Below are 21,228 nucleotides of genomic sequence, written 5' to 3'. Positions count from 1 at the left end.
ATTTTTTTTAATTTTAATGCATTTTAATTTAATTATTTAAATAAATTGGTTTTTATTTAATTAGTTTAATTATAAAAAGAAAATAATAAAAAAACACACTGTGGGCCCAACTTTTAGCCCCTACACCATTACACTCCAAAAACAAATTTCCACTTTATGCCGACTGGACGTCACGGGTCATAATTCACCCCAATTGTAGTCCCTCGACTACAAATAGCCTTAGTATAACATAAGATGCAATAATATTATAATAAAAAAAGCAAAAGCATTTAATATGAAAGATATCAGAAAGAGAGTATAAAAGGGCTGCGTGTGTCTCTAGGGTTTGGATGCAATTTGATTCAGGCATCCAATTCATACTACTACTGATTATTAATCATAATCAATTTGATTTTGTTTGTTGTTATTAATAGTTATTCTGGCCATTTTGATCCTCCCTAGGGTTATTGAAATGTAAAATGAAGTAGTTGTTAGGTTAGGTTAGGTTAGGTTAGGTTAGTGTAGTAGAGATGGTGATTGATCATGTATTCCAAGTGGGTGACATGGTTTGGGCGAAGATGAAATCGCAGCCATGGTGGCCCGCCCACGTCTACCCTGAGGACTTTGCCACGCCCATGCTGCGTCGCTCCAAGCCCAAGCAGGAGGAGCCTCTCTTGTTGGTTGCCCTCTTTGGCGGTGCTTCTACTAGTTTCGGATGGTTTCATTCTTCCGACCTCGTGCCCTTCGATTCCAGTTATCCCCAGATGTCGCTGCAGCCCGCTTCCAAACCCTTTCTTAACGCCCTCCAGGACGCCGTCGCCCACCTCAACAGGAGGCTTGCTCTTGCTTTCTCCTGTAATAAGACTGATGTCCAGGTTGCTGATTCGGGCGCTGTCTACTCGGTTGATGCGATCCGGAATGCTAGGCTTGGTCTTCAGCCCGAGCTGGTCAGTCACTTTTTAAGACGCTTGGCTTTGGAGGCTGCAACTGTTGATGATATTCAGTTTATAAAGAACAAGGCTACGGTCTTGGCTTACAGAAAAGCAGTTTTCGAGGACGCACCTCCTAAAGAATCGTCAAATAAAGGTTTCCATACATATACTACTATGCATTTGTCTTTCTCTTTCTCCTGTAGATGATTTCTTATGCAGTTAAGAGTGCTTTTAAAAGTTTCCTTGTTAAAAGCTACAATTAATTTATTAGTTGTTGTTTGATTTCGTGCCTATGCTTGTTTTGTTCCATTGCATGTGAAAGACGCTTTATCTCACTTTGACATATTATGGGAGGATACAACTGTTTTACGGAATTTCTTTTTCCAAATTCATGGCATTGATGAAATTCTATTTTTGGTTCTTCAATGTCATGTGAGTGTGAAATTCTATTAGCAATTTAGTTAAGTGGTCAATATTGCCCATAACGGACAACTCTTTCGTGTGCACAGTTTACCTTTCTGTTGCAACCTATACAGGATAACGAATGCGTATTGTATTTGGGAACTGATGCATTAATGAGCACACGCAAAATTGCTACCACCATTTTAACCTCAGGGGCAAAACTAGAATCTTTCTAATGTCATGTATTCGGAAAAATAAATTTCGTGAAATAGTTCTATCTTTAGCCCATGATAATATGTCAAAGTGAAAGTTATTGTAAATCTGTCACGGTTATAACTGATATGGCTGATGCTTTCATGTGAAAGAACTTTAGTACTTCACCAATATGTGAAAATCTTAGCTGTTACTTTCTCTCACTAGACGCCTAGACACACATGCAAGTAATTTAGAAGTCGTAATTAGTAACATATCCGGTCCTAAAGCTTTCCAGACTGATGCACGATTTCAGTTAAATAAATAAATGGTCTTTAAATTTGGACGTGTTAGGAAACATTTTCTAATTAGTTAAGTTTATCTTTTTTGGTTTTTTTTCCATAATTGTATCAAGATATGAGACTTTTTTTAATGTCTCTTTGTAGTTTGTTTTCAGTTATTCAATGTAATTCATGAATACATATTTATTCTTTCCGCCCCTGCTTTCTTGAGAATTAGAGATCAAATCTTTAGGTTGCATGTGTTTGAATTCAACCTATTTACAAGCGTACAGACTTTCATGTGTATGTTTGAAACTTTGAATTCGTCATTTTTGGATGAACATTATGGTTATTGTTAAGGCATTAGTGTTTATATTGTAATTTGTTTATGTTTGGCAATTAAACCATTACTGTAGCATATTTGTATCTGCGTATTTTAAACATTTGCCAACCCAAACCGTTAATTGGGCTTTTTTCTTTGAAGCAAGATTTTTTTATAATGAAATCACTTTTACAAAGTCTTTTAACTCTTCCCCTTAAATATATCAGAAAACAAATATGGTATCACCGTTGGTGAACTCGTAAATCTTGATTTTTGGGAGATACGTAATTTTCCACAAGTAGGAACAATGACTGCTGGTATCTTTGTGGAGATGGATTTAAATGTTGTACCTAACTCTTTTTTCTGGCCAAATTTTTATTTGATTGCATAATTGCAAACTGAAAAACTGCATACAAAAGGAGCAGTTGAAACTTAAAAGCTTAAATTGTGTGAATTTCTAGTATGTTTTTAGCATGAATTTCATTTGGGGTAAAGTTGGTCAAATTTATTCAATGATGCTATTGCTATATTTACAGCTCCATTGAGTCGTATGGTGGCTAAGAAGACTGCAAAAGTTAAGGGCCATGCCAAGAAAGATGATTATATATTGAAACAGAGAGACGAAAAAGAAATAAAAAAGGAAAAAGAAAATGTGGCATCTTCTATTCTGCCTGTTTCTTTCAAAGATTCAACAAGTGATTCTGGTGAATTTGCCTTAAAAGATGCAACATGCATTGATCAAGCAAAAGTGAAGTCTACGGTTGATGAGAAGAGAATTATGCAAGAAGTAGAGGGTAAAAAGGTAGTTTTACATCCTAAAGAACGGGTCTCTGGGAAAACCGTCACATCTGAGAATAAAAAGAAACAAAAGGAAGACGAGATTTCTTTGGCTGAAATGTTTTTTACTAAGAAAAGAAGTCAGCGTGAAGAGCCACAAAGAAGCAATGGTAATTATGAGACGGATCTTTCACGTGTGTTGAGTGATCTTCATGCACTTGCTGTGGATCCTTGTAATACCATTAACAGAGGATCATGTATTAAAGGAAAGAAAGCTTGTTTGAGGTTCAGATCACTTGTGTTTAAAAAAAGCAAGAATTTCTCACTGGCACTGGCTAATGGTGAGCTAAATGCTAATAAATCCTCTGAAGTGCCACCTGTAAAACCGCCAAGTGGACTCAAGCAAGGCCTGCCTGACCACCAGGAAGAATCGACTGTTGCTAAAAAGCTAGCGGTTGCTACAACATTGAAGAAACCGGGACCTGGACCTGAACCGACTATGCTAATATTAAAGTTCCCGCAAGGAGGATCTCTACCGTCCTTTAGCGAACTGAAGGCAAGGTTCATGCGATATGGACCAATGGATCATTCTGCCACTAAAATACTTAGGAAAACTTTCTCGTGTGAAGTGGTTTTCAGGCATAAGGCCCATGCACAGGTAGCATATAGGTCTGTGGTTGAAAGTTCCGGTCTGTTTGGAAACACGGGTGTAAAGTGCACCCTCATGGATGTTGGTGACATGGATGCAACCAAGCCCGAACCACCGGTTGAAGTCCAAAAAGACCACCACCAGGCAGCCATGGAAGTCAGACCGTCATCAATATTGAAGACATCTGAAGAGGCGGCATGTAAGGGCAGTAGGGAGGGCGATCTTATACGCGTAGTTCATGATCCGCATTCACTTGATGCTGACTCTTTTAATAAAGTCAACGGGAGATTGCACGTTAAAGGAACGAAAGCTAAAGGCCAAAACTTCTCACTACCAGTGGCTGTTGGTGAGACAAATACTAGGAAGTCCTCCAAGGATAGTGTAGAACCGCCACCTGTAAAACCACCAAGTGGGCCCAAACGAGGCCCGCCTAACCTCCAGGAACAAATTCGCGCTGCTAAAAGAAAGAAAGCTGGTGATATTATAAATTCAACCGAGGAAAAGAAGATAACAAAGATGATTGACCAACCACCTGCTCGAGATGTCAAGCTGCCAGTTGCTACGAAACTGAAGAAACCGGAACCCGGACCGACCATCCTCATGTTAAAGTTCCCGCGAGGTGGATCTTTACCGTCTTACAATGAACTGAAGGCACGGTTCACGCGTTATGGACCGTTGGATCATTCGGCAACTCACATATTTTGGAGCACGTTCTCGTGTCAGGTGCTTTTCAGGCATAGGGCTCATGCACAGGCGGCTCATAGGTTTGTCCTTGAAAGTAGTAGTGTGTTTGGAAACAAAGGTGTAAAGTGCACCCTCAAGGAGGTTGAAGTCCCAAAAGACCTCCGCCAGGCAGACGTGAACGGACCACTGAAGTCAATTTTGAAGAAATCTGGCGGTGAAGATGTGGCAGGTAGGGGGAGCGTGAAGCTTATGGCGGATGGGGACGAGAGTCAAATGAAGAAGAAAAGCGGCGCAACTTCATTTTCTTCTCTTTTAACAATGGATTTTGGTAGCAAGAACTTTGAAAAGGGTGTTAATCCTAGTGGTGTTGCTGGTCCATCCACCACACAACCACCGCCTTGTGTGCAGATGACGACATTACCGTTGATGAGTCCAAACATAGATATAGAGAAACAAGTGCTAAGCCTTCTTACAAGATGCAATGACGTTGTGGCAAATGTTTGTAATATCTTAGGGTACATGCCTTACCATCCTCTGTAATCAGACAGCACAAATCATAGTTAAGATTAGGAATACCAAAATGAGGGGACTGTGAATTACCAATTTCCTGAGTGTTTCTTTTATATAAAAAGTCCAAATGCTTTTGACATATGATACAAGCCACCATCTTTCTATAGCAGCACCGGATTGAAAATTTTAATCTATTATTCTCTTATGATGTATTCAATCATATAGTCAAATCAATAATCAATTGGGCAGATTTGATTGCTTGATGAGACTTGTTTATCGGTTTAGACTTGATTGATTTGCACTGACCTGAAACCCGCTGAATGTTGATCAGTCGATTATAAACCAACAGAAATTGTCTGTTGGCTTTCTGAAACCCTGATCACTTATTGCGATTTACAGTTTTGACTTTTAAGTTGGGCATTCAAATAGTTAAACAAGGTCAACAAAATGTCGCCCACGCGTTTTCTAATTTTTGCAAGTGATAAAGCCGAAAGCTTACAAATCAAATCCAAACCAATTTCAGCTCATTTTTTTAAAAACTTATAACGATCAAATGAGGCGTGCTTTCGTTTGTGATGTCACTTGATGCTAGATTAAAATGTGGGTTGAGTTTGTGGGGTTAGTCAGCATCCAGCATTGCTTAGATCCAACATTAAACTGATGTCAGTTACTCATTACAAGATCAACAGACTACTAGCTAGCACAAAGCAAGAAAGTATGTTCCCCTCATATATACCACTACTAGATTGTAGTACTGACTATATAAATAATTTTAACATTGAAAAACAGACGACAACAATATAGTTGAGATTCTCACCTGTGGTCCATAAGTTCAACTAGCCAACGTCCGAAGGCGGGGTCATTGCCAATCTATAAAGTTAGCTAGCGGTTCTATGACAACGACCAGAAAACCTACCCGACATCAACTAGTGCTTTCTATGTAGGGTTTTTATCAAAATTCACTTAGATACTCTTATTTTTGTAACTAAACTAAAAAGTTATTGATAATATAAATACCACCTCAAAAAGGACTAGAAATAATAATAATAATAAATTATTACCATAGTGCAACACACAATTTAAACTCAACATGTTGATCTATTGGCATTACAACACCATGCATTAGTTCCATATATCTTAACCTCAACAATTATGTAACTAAGTTCATAATCCCAAACAAAAACACCACTTAGCTATCTTCTCTTTGTAACAAACACAAAATTGTAAATATCTAACGCCAAATCAAACGATGAAAAACGAATCTTAAAGGGATCTTAATTCTGAAAATGACTGTGTATCTATTTGTTGGATGTTATCAAGCATCAGTTGGAGAAGGCGGTGTCCCCGCTAGCCATCCCCACACCCCTCCTGAACTTTGTTTTTGTTTTGCAAAAGCTTCTTCAGAAGCGGCCTTTTGTCTTTGAAGAATTTCCAGTTCTTTCTGTAAACTTTCCATTGTTTTTAGCTTTTGTCTTAGCTCCGCAACATCCACCTTATAATTAAAAACACAAAATAATTATAACGCTAGCAGGTCAACCCTGGTGAGCTACTCGGGATTTGAGACGAGCTTAAATGATCGTGAGCCTGAAAATAAGCTTGTTTAATAAACAAGCATGAGCCTGAGCTTCACTAATCAAGCTCGAGCTGGCTTGCAAGCCTATTCGAGCCTGTTATTTATATATATGATATTCATTATAATATATAAAACTATGATAAAAAAATAAGTAATTTATATATATTATTATGTTATATATAAAAGTTATGATTAAAATACATAAAAAAACTATAATAAAAACTGTTAAAAATTATACAATGAATAATAAGCGAGCCAAGCTCGAGCTTGTAAACTACTCGCGAGCAGATCTCAAATCGAGCCAAGCTGAAGCTCAAGCTCTCATAGGCTAAACGAGTCGGGCTCGCCTCATTTACACCCCTATTGCAACACCGATGGATGAGGTACGATACAACAGAAGTTAGTTACCTCTAGTTTAAAACATCTTGATTGCTCTCCTGCAAGCTGAACACGTAGAGACTGAAGTTCCTGCAGAAATGTGAAAATGAAATTAAATTCACACACACACACACACACACACACACACACACATATATATATATATGGGAGAGATCTATGTAGAGCATAATGTACCATTCATTTTTTCAAACTTAATGTTTATTGTTTCACACTCCTCTCTCATGAAATTCTAAAAAAGAAAATACGTCTGATTGTTCATTAATGTATATAAATTATAACCTACACATGTTTAGATTATATTACCTAAACATATGTAGGTTAACAGAGCAAAATTTAAAAAAACATATGAACAAATTAGTTTGATGATTTTTATGTACATAGCCTATGCACTGGAAAATATTACCTTGTACAAGTCTGAGTTTTTGGTTTCAGCTTCTATCAGTTCTTGCTTTAGCTCATCTGATTGTGACTTCTCGTTACTGAGAGCCTTCTCTAGTTCTTCCTTTTCGGCCTTCAGGGCAGCTAAGGAACGCTCACTCACTTCATTAACTTCATTTTTCTGCATAATTATAGACATATATACACATTACAGTCATTTATATTTCTAGAGTAAAACAAACTGGAGTTACCTGTGGCTCATGATTTTCCACACTAATTTCCCTAAATTTTGCTTCTTGACCTGCTTCAAACTCTAAATCAACATCTCTAGTGCCATTTGCTGCATTTTGGGCACCCGAAACACTATCTAGGGCAGGAGCTCCTGCCCGAGTTGCTTGCAAAGTTGACTTGTAACTAGGTTTGAGTAAATTAGCCTAATAACACAAAACACCAAATTAAGAAACCCTAAAAAACTTTGCATGAGTGAGAAAGAGAGAGGATCACTTGTTACCTCATTGTTGTATTTTCCATTGTACCCTCCAAAAGATACTAGAATGTCTTCACCATTGTAAGAGCTTAACACCAAACTCAAGCCCTGCACATAAGGGTCAAAATTGTCATCTGTCACATTTAAAAATAAAACAATGAAGTAGCTATTGTTCTCGTCAAGCAGATACCTCACTAGCAAGAGGAACGCGTCCTTGAACAGTTGTTACAACTGACCATGATAAAGTAGACATGTTAAGGACAACAGTTTCTGAAACTCCTGCAATTAACAAAATAATAATAATTATTATTATCTAACCTGTGGAAAACGGGTGGGTTGGTTAATAGGTAAAGTAAGAGTGAGCATTTTGTTATTTAATAAATAAACAAACATGAACACATTCTCGTTCGTTCATTTAAAACTGTTCATGTTCCTTTGTTTACATTCATTTACGTTCATTTGTTTACCTTTGTTTAAGTTTGTTAGTTTACGCACGTTAATATACTTACTTAGAAAACTTTGGCCTGTTACAACTTAGTCTTGTTTTTATAACTTTTAGGCCCAACACATTGTTCTTCACAGTAGTTTTTACTAGTTTTAGCCCTGTTCATCTATGTTCACTTAGATCATTTACATTCGTGAACCATTTGTCTATACCATTAACAAACAAACATAAACGAACACGAACGTGTTCCGTCCTTTTTTGTTTACAAGCCTACATACCACTCTTGTTATCTCCACCACCAACAATGAACCAACTCTCTCCAATTGTCACGCCAGCATGGCCCGCTCGAGGACTCGGAATATCTCCTTGTTGACTTGGCTTTGACCATTCCATCTAAAAAACAAATTATACATAATTACATATAAACCAACTTCAAGATTCACATTGGGCAGTAACATCAAACAAAATATTTAATAATGTTATCTCACAGTTTTCAAATCTAGGACATGAAGATCATTGAAACAACTTGAATGTGAGCCGCCACCAAATATAAGAAGATAACGCTCTGCGTGTACTGCAGCAGCATGGTCGGACCGTGGTGAAGGTGACACGCCTCTGCATATTATGATGTTAAGATATAAAATTATATATGCACGCTTGTTATAAAAAAAATGATGGAACAAAGATGTTACACTGTCTCAATTTCATCCCATGTCATGGTCTCTAGGTCTAGAATGTGCAGATCGTTTAACAGAGTTCTGTTTCCGTCTTGACCGCCAAATATGACTAACGTGGTCCCCACAAGCGTAACAGATTGACCACCACGTGAAATCTGCAATAGCATGATGAAATAAATTAAAGAAAATATGCTAAAAGATTGTTTCCATCTTGACCGACATTTTCTAAAGGCGTCCGATGCTTGTGGGAAAATGAATTAGCTGATTGATTTTGATATTGAATATGCATGAATATATAATCTCTATGATGGTTTTAAAGTTTCTGTTTCTCAAGATTAAAAACTTGACCTAATGGTTTATTGTACAATGTGTAAAGAAAAAGGATGATAGATTTAGAGATCTATGGTACAAGTTACACAGCATATTAACTTTTTAATAGCAATTATGTCAATAATATACAAAATTCATTACAAAATTTGATGTTATACACTTTAGAAATTTGTGTATCACAAATTTTTACAAACTACTCTCTTGACAAGGGTACTATAGAACAAATGAAAATATAGAAAATAAAAATAATAGCTAGATATTAAGAATATATACCGGAGGTTTTCCATAGGTCTTCATGGTTGACCAAGTACATGTTAGCAGATCAAATGCCTTAACTGTTAAAAATTAAGGGTAAAATTATACATATGGACGTTTGTGTGTGTGTGTATAAGTTTGTACAATATAATAATCAGTGCAGCTAAATTGTAAATGAAAACACATAACAAGTAACAAGTTAAAACAAACCGTTAACTTCTTCAGAAGCATCCTTTGAATGTCCTGCAACTGAAATAAGCTTATTTCCTTCCCAAGGTATCTACAAATCAACATGTTATATCATGTCATACTAGTCAACAAAAAAGTCATAATCACATGTGATGAATTGATGTTATGAAAGTAATCCACAAGTTTAAATTCTATTAACACTACATATTTCAATACTGACCAAAGTATGTCCAGCACAAGGAGTTACTCTCACTGAATCCTCGGAACTTGCTTTGACTTCAACCTTTGACCATGTCCAATTTCGTAAATCAAGGGTCTGCAACTCAACAATATTATTGTTTTAGTTATTTACTACAATAATATACTAAGGATAATTAACAAGAAAGAAACATATTAAGACCAAAAAAAAAACCTACGACATTTAAGTTTTGATAGGGTGCAGTAAGATGACAATCTATAGGCTTTCAAATCAGTTTTGTCAATTTATGTTCTTTTTTAACTTATTTATTATATAGCTAACAAAATATAGAAGGGCAGGGGTATGGTCTGCCTACACCCCACCCTCCTTGCTATTAGTGGGATTTTACTGGGTATGATTGACTGATTGATTGATTGATTGAAAAATAGTAGTTGCAGATAACATAAATGTAGCATACCTGAAGATCATTTAGGTAACGGCCATTATGATTTCCACCAAATATATACATTTTATCGTCAACAACAGCTGCTGCATGCTATTAATTTAACACAATATAATAATCAGAAAAAGGTAAAACAAGAAAGAATCAATAAACTTTAATAATAGTAATACCTCATATCGGGGCTTTGGGTGTGTACCAGATACCGAGGGTGCAACCCATTGATCATACACACCAACAGGACCGACTACTTCAACCATTACATCTTTATCCACAGAATGCCCATTCTCGGTTGGGATAGTCTTCATTTCGGGTAAAGTGGTTTCATTGTTAGTGGGTAATTCCGACTTTGAATTATGCTACATCAGATGCATAATATTCCAATTTAGATTATAGTTCACCACGTATTGGTCGGTTTTAGGCTCAAACCAAACCATGAATAAAAAACTCAAATTTTGGATTTTTGGAAACCGTTCGGCTTTTCTATATACTACAACAGATTTGGTTCGGTTTCGATTTTGCCATTTGGGAAAAACTTGCCAAAAAAAGCCCAAAATAATTACATTGGGCCTAACTTTTTATTAAATTAATGATTATCTGATTATTAGATATTTGGGTTATATTTTTTAGGCTACACCATTTATTACTTTTTTATAAATTACTTAAGATTCAAAAATAAAAATTATATAATCCATAAATTCAATAACACAAGTTTTTTTTTTGGGTTTTTTACAGGTTCGGTTCAATTAAAAAAATCCGGTTCAGTCCGCCACTTTCGGTACATGCAAAGCCGAAACTGAAACTCAAAAAATAAAGCCAGAGTGCCAGACCGTCTGTTTTGGGTTGGATTCGGTTATTTCGGTTTCATGCACACCCAGGCGCATAACGAAAACATGTCATACTACCATCAAGATGATTTAAAGAAAGTAAAACATTTTGGCCACTCACATTCATCTCTACATCTACAACAGGCACGGGAATGAAGTCCGATACCCTTGAATACCATCCTGGATCTTCTTCCTACTCAAAAGGTAAACATATGTTATAATTAAGGTTTTGTAGCATATAATGTTCCTGTTTAATTAATATAAATAATTCAGTACCATGTTAAATATACCTCTAATATTTTTACAAAGAGGCGCATTGCTTCACTGGAAGCCATGTTTCCAAGACCATTCCAACTACAATAAAAAAAACAACTATTATTCAAGTTGATTGTATAACAAATTAAGAAAGTGCTAAGAATTCTTTAATAATTGACTAATCAAATTGACTGCAAAAGTTACTAATCATATCTTCAAAGTTATGTGATAATTACACAAATGCCATCAAGTCATCAACAAATATAAAATGGGCATCTAATCAGTCTTGTATCGGTATGAGACTAAAATACAAGCAGCAAGTGACACAAGCCTTAATTTATATATTGGTTCATGCATCAAAATCAGACTACATGTGCTTCAATAAACAAACCTTGTCCATTTTCTTTGTTCCACTGGACTCCAACCTCTTGGTTTTGGCAAGTTGCAGGGTCCAACAGTTGCCTGATATGAAACAAAATTCACTTTATCATAAAACTACCATTCTACAAACAAAGGATGATTAAAGAAACGCTGGGAACTGTAATTAATCAGCAGCAAATCCCAAAGGCTATGTTAAATATGCATATACATATACATACTAAAAAAGCGCTCGCCTTGGTGCGCCTAGGCGCAAATTTCAGGTGAGGCGCAACTATACCGCTTTGCACCGTCAAAGGCGCTCTTCTGGTAAGTTTACTGGCCAAAAAAGACTTTCCGGTGACTTTTGAGGCCAATATTCTGCCAGTTTCCGGCGAAGTATTGCATATTACTGCCAAATTTCGTCTGAGACACATCTGTTGTTGCCTCACCGGAGAAGAGAGAAGAAGAAGAAGAAGAGAAAGAAGAAGATGAGAACGAAAAACAGGACTTTGGCTTAAAAGCTGCAGAAAAAGACTGTTTCAATAGTTAACATAGTTCATTTTTCTTTTAAACTATTACTGCAAGTACACTGTCATATGTACTTTTTTCCTTTTACACTGTTTATATTAAAAGATTTAATTTTATTTTAAAACTAGGTAGATGATTTTAATATCTAACAATATTAATATTTTTTTATATAACAATATGTAATATTTTGTTTATATACTTGCAAGATATATTTTCATAAATAATTTTTTTCAGTGCATACTATATTATATTTTATTATTCATTTAAGTACGCTTTTTTTGTCTCAGGCCCTCGCTTTTTTTGCACCTTGCGCCTAGGCCTCAGGCGAGGCCTATGCGCCTCGAGTGCGCCTAGCGCCTTTGATAACTATGATACTAATATTTATACATGTATATATAATATACATATCTACACAGGAGAGTGCACACAAATCAGATATACATATGCACGCATTCATAGATAAAGAAATAGTAGCATTGCAGGTATATCAATATTTAAGGAAGCGGCCTTCACTAACACAAGTAGGTTGCACGCTCACACATTGGGAATGCACGTGCGCATGCTTCTTAGCCAACTCGCAAGCTACTCGTGTTTGACTGCGAAAATTGAAAACTACACATTTAACCATTGAGCTTTTTAGTATTAAGATACCGGCCCATAAGATTATAATATAATACATTTTAGCCTTTGTTTATATGTATCTATGTAGTCAAAGGCGCACATGACACGCCGCTAAGCTCCTCAATCACACCAAGACTTAAGACTCAAGCCACCTCGAGGCCATTTGTTCAAACTAGTAATGAATTTGTCTATGAAATCCATGAGGATATAAGTTCATTTTGTGAGTATGTAAATTATTTCATTATAGCAGCTATATGTACTATATATATAATGTATGAGATATGGGCAAATTAAGACACTAAGTTTTTAAGTAATTTATAACTTGTAATGCATATGGTACATCCCATAAAGCATGTAAGATAAGGGCAAATTTGTCTATTACAAAATATGCTTAAAAATAAATAAAATGTTTCCCCTTTACTTAACTCAAGTTTTGTAAATTTATAAAATAGTTTCAACTTTGGCCCATCATCTTTACTTATATGTTCCTTTTAATTTCAATTTTAAACTAACTTCCCACCAACAATTTTTAAACAGTCATAACTTTTTCGTACGTTAATAATTTTTTTTTTTAAATTACACCATAAAAATGAGAATTCTATTGTCTTTAATTTAAGTATTGCATTGTTATATTTTTTTTAATTAAAAAAATTTAACATGTAACCTATAGGTGTTTTCTTAATTCGGTTTTGACGGTTTTTAAGTTAAACCGTGAGTCAAACCTCCGGTAACATTTTGTTGTCGTTGAAGACTGAAACACACCGTTGAAAATTTAATCTAAATCGTTACTAACGGTTTAGTTTCACGGATGGAGCTTTAATTATAAATTTACCATCCGGTCAAGTTTTATATGGTCTGTTTTCAGTATAAACTTCAAACTACCTGTTTGCTATGGTTTAAAAATTTAGAAACCCCATTACCAAAAGTTAAAGGAAAAACCAACCATGAAACCAAACCGATGATTGGTAATTTGAACGGTTTCAAGATTTCAAACTAACCATGAACATTGTCGTGATTATTAGGATTTAGTGTTACCCGAAGCATCGCGCGGCGCGGGCACCCGTCTAGTATTGTCTATATGCATGTAATAGTTTGCTATTTTTTTCATAGATATGGCCAAGGTTGCAAAAGTCGATAGGCGGACCCTAGGCGGGCCGACTGGGGAGTGGGAGTACTCGGCCTTAGTCGGAAAGTACTCGGGGATGTCTCACCGAGAACTCGGCCTAGGCGAGGATTACTCGTTGAGTACTCGGCGTCCAATCGCGATTTTTTACAATCGTTGATATGGCTATCATCTTCACATTAAGTTTCATCATCAGTCATCACTATTGGCTTTGAGACAAAATTCTTTTGCTAACTAGCCATTCAAGCTGACAGCGTTACTCACCACATGACAACACAATGTCACTAAACGACGCAATGGATCATACATCTACAACTAACGATAACTAAAATAATGTGAAAGGAAATTCTTAATTTGTAATGTAGATTGGGCAATTTGGTTAGAGTTCACAGAAATGGTGCTAATGGGAGTAAAAGAGAAGAATGCATCAAGGGATGTAATCAAGTCAACTCGAAACATTCCCTCTCTTATTAGAAGCTAGAGATCAATGAATTAATCAATTATTTCAAGCTCCAACCATAGTAAAGCTTGAGCAGGCCCAATCACACTAAAAAGAGTGTACCATAACAAGGCTTGTTGGAAGTTTAATCTTGATTTTACATGTGAGAGGTTGTCTTGGTTCACTTGTGACAGTTGAAAGGTCAAAGGTGAATATTAGTTTGATATGATTTTGGTTGGTAAGAATTAAATTAGAAGAGCCTTGTGAGTTGAGTAAACTTAGTTACCAAGGGTTGTATTTAGTATGAATATATATAGGGTTTAGGAAAAACAAATTTAATATGAATGGAAGATGAAAAAAGTCGTAAAACACCCACCCTAACATCAATCTCGTCTGCTAAGTAAGACATGAAATGCTTGACAGATGATGCATAAGTATCAACACCTCGATTAAAGAAAGTAGCTTCCAACACAAGTATTGGAAAGAAAAAACGGTACTAAAGAATTCACTCTAAAGCATCAAAGGTGCTGTAGCATCCCTATTCGACTTCAAGAGTGAGTATCCAACTTAAAATTGTTTGCAAGTGAAGTTTATTGATAACCAGTACTGCCTCTTGTAAATGTGATGGTTATAAGATTGAGTACTAACCTCACCCACCTCAACCTCTCCTCCGGCCCAGTCTCCTCACACCCGCTACTCTCACTCTCCACCCCATTCCTCAACCTCGAAGTGCTATTCAGTAAAGCTGTAACGGATTTCAAGTTCAAAGGTAAATACTCCTGCTGTCAGGCTAATTACTTTACAAGCTGAAGAACATCTCAAGTGATCTCGAAATCAACCAATCTCCTCTCTAATCTGCATTAAATTCTCGGTTTTGGCTCTGCCCGCCAGGTGTTCGATAAAATGTCTCAATGAGTTAATCGGATTTTTTTGGGTGTACAGAGGGGAGGGCAACTGGCGGTTGCTCTCCTTTCTCCTCTTAGTTCCGGTTTTTACTCCCAAAACTCGGCTCGAGTTTGTTTGTAGGCCTCTCGTCTCGGGTTATGACTAGGCCTCGGATTGTCAGCGGAGCCCCATCGGGGGAGGTGGGCACGGGCTATTTAAAAGGTTCTTGGCCGGGCCCTTTTAGAGGATTCCATTGCTGCCCGGATGGATTGGTTGGGTCCAAGGGGATCCAAAGGTTAGTGGCACATATAAAGCAACTACACTTATAGACGGATGAGAAAAAATGCGCGATGCGGGATGCGATATCCGGGGATTGTGATCTTTTTGTTGCGTTGGCAGATGCTCTAAAGGTTGCAAAACAATGGTTGTGCGGTGAGTGCATGTCTTTGCAGGCTCTCAATCGGCACTGTCACCATGAAGACAAGGTTATCAAGTTCAAAGGTGATACAGGAGGGGTGGAAGACTTCCTGGTGGGATCCCTAAGCCACAACTTGCAATAGATGTAGTTGCCGTGGGCGGAGTCGCTTTGGACGCAACCCTACTTGACCGTATTTTCGCACTTCCGTTAAAGACAGTTAAAAGCATCCCTCCTAGCTGTCGCATGGCATTTGCCTATGCCTCCTTAACTGGTTCACTGTGCAAGGTGGTGTCTAGGCCTGAGTCCATTGAAGCGTGGGTTAAACTTTTGATTTTACCCCGTTGCATATTACAAGTTGTCAAGCCTTCCAACCGACAGGAGCGTAGGTCGGGGAATAGGAAATCCTTACAATGCTATTCTGTTCGGCAGCCCTGGCAAGTTGGGGTGATGGAAGCGGATGTGTTGATATTATCCAATCACTCTTTAACCAACCGATGGATATGGGCTCAAGAGCCGATGAGGCCTCATTCGGGGATGATCATTCGAGGGAGGGCCTCAATGCTAAGCAATGTATTCAAAAAATTGCTGATGGGCACTTCACGGCCGTAATTAAAGTTTTGTCCTCTTCGGGTGTTGCTCCTCTTGGTGACGCTACTATGAAAGCGCTGCTTGATAAGCATCCCACCTTGCCCCCGCCCGCTTTGCTTGAGGCCTTACTCTCGGTGGCCCCTTTGGTTGTGGACGTTGAAAGTGTTCTTGGGTGTATTAAATCATTTCCTAAAGGGACTTCTTGTGGTAGAGATGGGCTTAGGGCCCAACATATTTTGGATGCCCTATGTGGGGAAGGATCCGCGATTGCCGTGGGGTTGCTTAAGGCTATAACTGAGGTGGTTAACTTGTGGTTAGGGGGGAGATGCCCTGTTGCTTTAGCGGAGTTTGTGGCTTCTGCCCCCCTAACGCCACTGCTTAAGCCCGACAATGGGGTTAGGCCTATTGCCGTTGGGGCGATTTGGAGAAGGCTTGTATCCAAAGTGGCTATGAGGAGTGTTGGGAAAGAGATGGCAAAATACCTTGGTGATTTTCAATTCGGGGTGGGGATCCCGAGTGGAGCGGAGGCGGTGCTTCATAACGCGAATAGATTTCTTAATATGTTCCACTCGGATGGGTCGTTGGCTTTGCTTACAGTAGATTTTTCTAATGCCTTCAACCTAGTGGATAGAACCACACTCCTGCATGAAGTTCGTATCAGATGCCCATCTATTTCCCTATGGGTTAATTTTCTTTACGGGCAACCGACTAGGCTATATGTAGGGAATGACTGTATCACTGGGGTTCAACAAGGCGATCCGTTAGGACCCCTTCTCTTTGCATTAGCTTTACACCCCCTCATTCATCAAGTACGAGATGGTTGCAAGCTACCTTTCCATGCATGGTACTTAGATGATGGTACGATTATAGGAGACGCCATTGAAGTGGCTAAAGCCCTGGATATTATTAGATCCAAAGGGCCAAGTCTGGGGCTTGAGCTTAATATTAAAAAGACCGAAGTATATTGGCCGTCGCGCAATGGGATAAAGGCAAAAGTAGGTTTATTTCCTATCGGGATTGGGAGACCGGAGTTAGGGGTAAAACTCCTTGGAGGTACGGTTAGCCGAGATGCGGGGTTTATCAGTAGTTTGGCCAGCACCAGAGCTTCAAGAGCTGTGGAACTAATGAGATGTCTTACTCGCCTGCGTGACCCTCAATGTGATCTTCTCTTGCTTCGCTCATGTATGGGGGTGGCTAAGTTGTTGTTCGGACTTCGAACATGCCAGCCTATGTTTGTTAAGGAAGCTGTCTCTGTTTTTGACAAAGGGCTTCGAGCGGCGATTGAGGATATTGTGGTATGTAGGGGTCCGTTTTTTAGGGATTTTCAATGGAGACTGGCCTCTCTCCCTATCCATTTCGGTGGTTTAGGGTTATATTCAGCTGAGGATGTTTCCACCTATGCTTTCGTAGCCTCGAGAGCACAATCTTGGAAGTTGCAGGACCACATTTTGCGTGATTGTGGTGTTGATGGGTTAGATTCCGATTTTGGGTGTGCAATGGATTATTTGCATAACTCTATTCCCGATCTTGATCTTGGCAGGTTCGCTAATAAGGACACCGCCCCTCCTAAAGCCCAAAATGCTTTGGCGAGTGCCCTTTATAGTAAAACCGTCCAAAGTTTGGGAGAAAAGTTTAGCATATCCTCTCGTCAGAGAGCGGTGTTAGAATGTCTTCAGGCTCCTCATGCTCAAGACTTTTTGACTGTCACCCGGCCAGCACATGTCAGCAGTGGAGTACCGAGCCATTCTTAAATATCGGTTAATGATCCCCTTGTTCCCAGTTGATGAGCCCTGCCCGGTTTGTCGTAAGGCGTGTTTAGACAATTTTGGTGAACATGCGGTTCATTGCAAAGAACTCCCGGGATTTAAATATAGACATGATTTGGTCAGGGATGTCCTTTTTGACGTGTTAAAACGAGCGGGAATCTCGGCAAGAAAAGAGGCTCCTATGAAATTCTTGTCGGATCCGCGTGAAGGAAGGTCTACTCTCCGACCAGCGGACATTCTTGTGTTTGGATGGGCCGGGGGGAAGCATGCTTGTGTGGACCTTACTGGGGTGTCCCCTCTTGTCGGGCTTAGGGACACTGGGTTTGTTGCTAGGCAAGCCGTGTTAAAGGCAGAAGCAGGAAAAATTGCTAAGCACGAGAAGGATTGTGTGGAGAATCAGCACGCCTTCATTCCTTTTGCTTTTGATACATTTGGGTCTCTTGCTCCCGATGCTGCTACGTTTCTAAAAAGAGTTCAGCGGGTCGTGCACAGTAACTCAACGACGCCAAAGAACGATAATTTTATTTTCAGTATGATCGGTTTTGCCATTCAAAAGGGGGTGGCGGCGCAGCTTGTTACCCGTTTACCTGCCTCTTTATTGTAACTGGATCCTTTTATTTTGAAATGACCATTGAAAGTTATTTTAATTAAAAAATCAGATGTAACGGATAGAAACCAAAGATACAGATTCAGTACTACTCCAGCTAAAGAAGACTATTCCATATGCCCAAATTAATTAATTAAGCTAGTAGAGATGGATCAATCTAACTCCGACACAATAAGATTTCTTTCATCAAATCGCTCATGATACTTAAATAGGAAATACTTGAATTGAATAATAAGAGTAATAACAATAAAAGACAAGTATTGATTGTAAATTGTAAGATAATAATTCAAGAAAGTAATAAATAACCTGCTGATGGAGTGCGTACAACAACAAAGCGACGTCGTTGGAGAATTTGGAAGTGACTTTGGGAGATGAATCGCCAAATCCGGCGTAGGTAGCAGCGGCGTAGAAGCGATCCGGATATGCAAGCCCGAAGCTTGCCCTAGCCATCGACATTCAATGAGATCGGATCGACGAAGAAACACAGTTAGATGTGATGTGATCTGATCTGATTTAAGCCAGCCTCGCAGTGATGATTTAAGACGCGAGTGTGGGTTTTTTTCTTTTCTTTTTTAATTACATTATTATTAAGTATATTTTTTAAGACTTTTTATTTGATGCTACTAGTCACAACAAATATTTACACTCGATTTAATTTTCTATAAATAATCAAACATTTCCAATATTTTGTTTAAACTTTTTTTGTATATATCTTAGCGAATTACATGAATTTCGTTTATTATTTGTGTGATTTTTTTATAAACCTTATCATGAAATGCATTAGGCACAACTTTGAAAATTTGTTTTTTTCTTTTTTTTTTTAAATTATCGGTTAGGATCAAGACTTCAATTACTCGACACTGTTTGATGTGGTTACTTTGAATATTGTAATTGATGCGTTTTGTCGAACGGGTGTTCCCGATAGAGGTTGTGTTTTCGATGGAATAGTTAGGGCTTGTGGCTTACGTACACGACTTTGATATCGACTTTTTATAAGTTGAATGGAGCGGAAATCGCGAATGGGATTTGGAATCTTATGGTGATGAGAGGTTGTTTACCGAATCTTGCGACTTTCTATGTTAGGGTTCAGTTTTTGGTGTGTAGAGGGCGCGTGTGGCAGACTAATGGTTTAATGAGAATGATGTGGTATCTTGGAATTCGGTGAGATTATCCATGAAAGGAGTTTTGTCGAGCAGGTTATATTGATATGGCGAAAAGGGTATATTCGTCTTTACATGATGAGTGTTACAAGCCGAATGCTAGGATTTATCAAACGATGATGATGCATTATTTATGTAAAGCAGGTGAATAAGATATGGCGTATAAGATGTGCAAAAATAGTATGGAAAGAATTGGTTTCCGAGTGTGGATAGTATTTGACAACTGCTTTGGGGGCTGCAGATTACTGGCAAGATTAATAAAGCTAGGTTTCTTATATCTTTGGTAAGTTAAAAAGTAACTTCGTTTTCCTTAAAACAGTTGAGATTTATGGGGTCGGTTTTGAAACATAGATGATATTGTATAGATTTAGAATAGTCAATTGGAGATTTATTTATTATGAATGAGATTACCCATGAAAAGAGATAGTTTAGCATGTTATGTAAGTTTGTTGTACTACCATCTTTATAAGATTTTTGGTGGAATTTATATGGAGATATTGGCTAAATATGGTTAATGTTCATAATCATATCATTATGATTTCATTGGAAGTGATTGTGAGAATTTAAATGGTAACTGGCAAAAACTTATCACATTTGTAGTATTTTGTATGTCTTTCATTGTTTTACACATCAACCTCCCATATACACTAGTATCAACCTCCTATAAAACCTAGTTTTGACAGATTTTGACACAGATGGCCGCCTCATGTTGCTACCTATAACTTGGTTATTGTAATTCTTAACTGGCTCATTGGGTAGTGCAACCTCTGCATTTAAACCATACTCCATGTGAGGAGGTATGTACTTCTGCACTTTGTTTCAATCTTCATCATGTTTCAATCTTCATCATAGTTATTATATTTTGAGTTGTTGACAAAAGTGATCTTTGGATTGACTCGTTTTTGTTCTAGAATTTATATACATGTGACTTAGGGGCTGTTTGTATCCTGCTTAATGGGATCATTCGGACTTATATATATGATTCGCTCAGATGTAATGAGCATTCAGAGTGTTTGGCTTGTTTAATAAACACATTTGAATGCTTTTCTGGACCTCTGATTCACTAAGCGATGAATTGAATCTGAATGACATTCAGACCTAATTACCCTTCCTTGTCCCAGCAACCGTCCTTCAGATACCACTTCTTCATCCTCCCACCATCCTGTCACACCCTCAATTTCCACATGCGGGGTTTTATCGCGAGGCGCGTGACAAACCAGGATCTCAATCATTAGTTACAACAAACAACGTCTAAATATTTTAGATAAACTTTATTGTCGCATATTTGGGAAAACCATTCAGAGTTAATGTATTAATATTTTAATATGCGGAAGCGTAACATAACGGGAAACATCCCTAAGCAAAACCAAATAGTCTAAAGCGCTCAAAAAATGCGCAAGCCATAACATTATTAAATAAAAAGGTTCCAACTTATGATGCAATGTCTATTGGTGATCATGAATGCAACTCCTATCCTTGCACTATCAGCGACCTGAGAAAGACATGCTAAAACGGGTCAACACAATGGTTGGTGAGTTCACAGTTTGAGTTT

At 37.9% G+C, this 21,228-nt stretch overlaps 2 protein-coding genes and 1 pseudogene across 2 annotated transcripts; 2 read left to right on the top strand and 1 right to left on the bottom strand.

Moving 5' to 3' along the window:
* The first annotated feature begins 509 nt into the window (after positions 1 to 509).
* On the top strand, positions 510 to 4,758 carry LOC143554986 (PWWP domain-containing protein 1-like). The gene is made up of 2 exons (XM_077044632.1): positions 510 to 1,065; positions 2,645 to 4,758. Exons 1-2 carry the CDS (start codon positions 510 to 512, stop codon positions 4,756 to 4,758), a joined length of 2,670 nt encoding a protein of 889 aa, XP_076900747.1.
* A 1,166-nt stretch (positions 4,759 to 5,924) lies between these two features.
* LOC143554982 (acyl-CoA-binding domain-containing protein 4-like) lies at positions 5,925 to 18,989 on the bottom strand. The gene is made up of 18 exons (XM_077044628.1): positions 18,823 to 18,989; positions 11,573 to 11,643; positions 11,217 to 11,280; positions 11,048 to 11,119; positions 10,273 to 10,458; positions 10,118 to 10,195; positions 9,682 to 9,777; positions 9,483 to 9,552; positions 9,291 to 9,352; positions 8,703 to 8,842; positions 8,499 to 8,625; positions 8,289 to 8,403; positions 7,756 to 7,844; positions 7,590 to 7,673; positions 7,330 to 7,512; positions 7,104 to 7,259; positions 6,710 to 6,769; positions 5,925 to 6,220 (listed from the first exon to the last, which is right to left on the bottom strand). Exons 1-18 carry the CDS (start codon positions 18,970 to 18,972, stop codon positions 6,044 to 6,046), a joined length of 1,980 nt encoding a protein of 659 aa, XP_076900743.1. The 5' UTR covers positions 18,973 to 18,989; the 3' UTR covers positions 5,925 to 6,043.
* Positions 18,990 to 19,241: 252 nt separating this feature from the next.
* Positions 19,242 to 20,031, top strand: LOC143554985 (small ribosomal subunit protein mL103 (rPPR7)-like; annotated as a pseudogene).
* The last annotated feature ends 1,197 nt before the right edge of the window (positions 20,032 to 21,228 follow it).

The sequence above is a fragment of the Bidens hawaiensis genome, unplaced genomic scaffold, assembly GCF_021521415.1.
Source record: "Bidens hawaiensis isolate Kalapana, Puna unplaced genomic scaffold, B.hawaiensis_p1.1 tig00017940_1, whole genome shotgun sequence".
Lineage (NCBI taxonomy): Eukaryota > Viridiplantae > Streptophyta > Magnoliopsida > Asterales > Asteraceae > Bidens > Bidens hawaiensis.
The sequence above is the reverse complement of the archived record's forward strand: the minus strand, read 5'-3'. Positions and strand labels throughout refer to the sequence as shown.

Excerpts from the sequence above, each read along its gene's own strand:
- LOC143554982 (XM_077044628.1), bottom strand. The coding sequence starts at position 18,972 with ATGTCGATGGCTAGGGCAAGCTTCGGGCTTGCATATCCGGATCGCTTC. Across the intron at positions 9,553-9,681 it reads CTTGTGCTGGACATACTTTG|ATACCTTGGGAAGGAAATAA; the intron begins GTCAGTATTGAA and ends GTTGATTTGTAG. Across the intron at positions 7,260-7,329 it reads TGGAAAATCATGAGCCACAG|AAAAATGAAGTTAATGAAGT; the intron begins GTAACTCCAGTT and ends ATAATTATGCAG.
- LOC143554986 (XM_077044632.1), top strand. The coding sequence starts at position 510 with ATGGTGATTGATCATGTATTCCAAGTGGGTGACATGGTTTGGGCGAAG. Across the intron at positions 1,066-2,644 it reads TAAAGAATCGTCAAATAAAG|CTCCATTGAGTCGTATGGTG; the intron begins GTTTCCATACAT and ends CTATATTTACAG.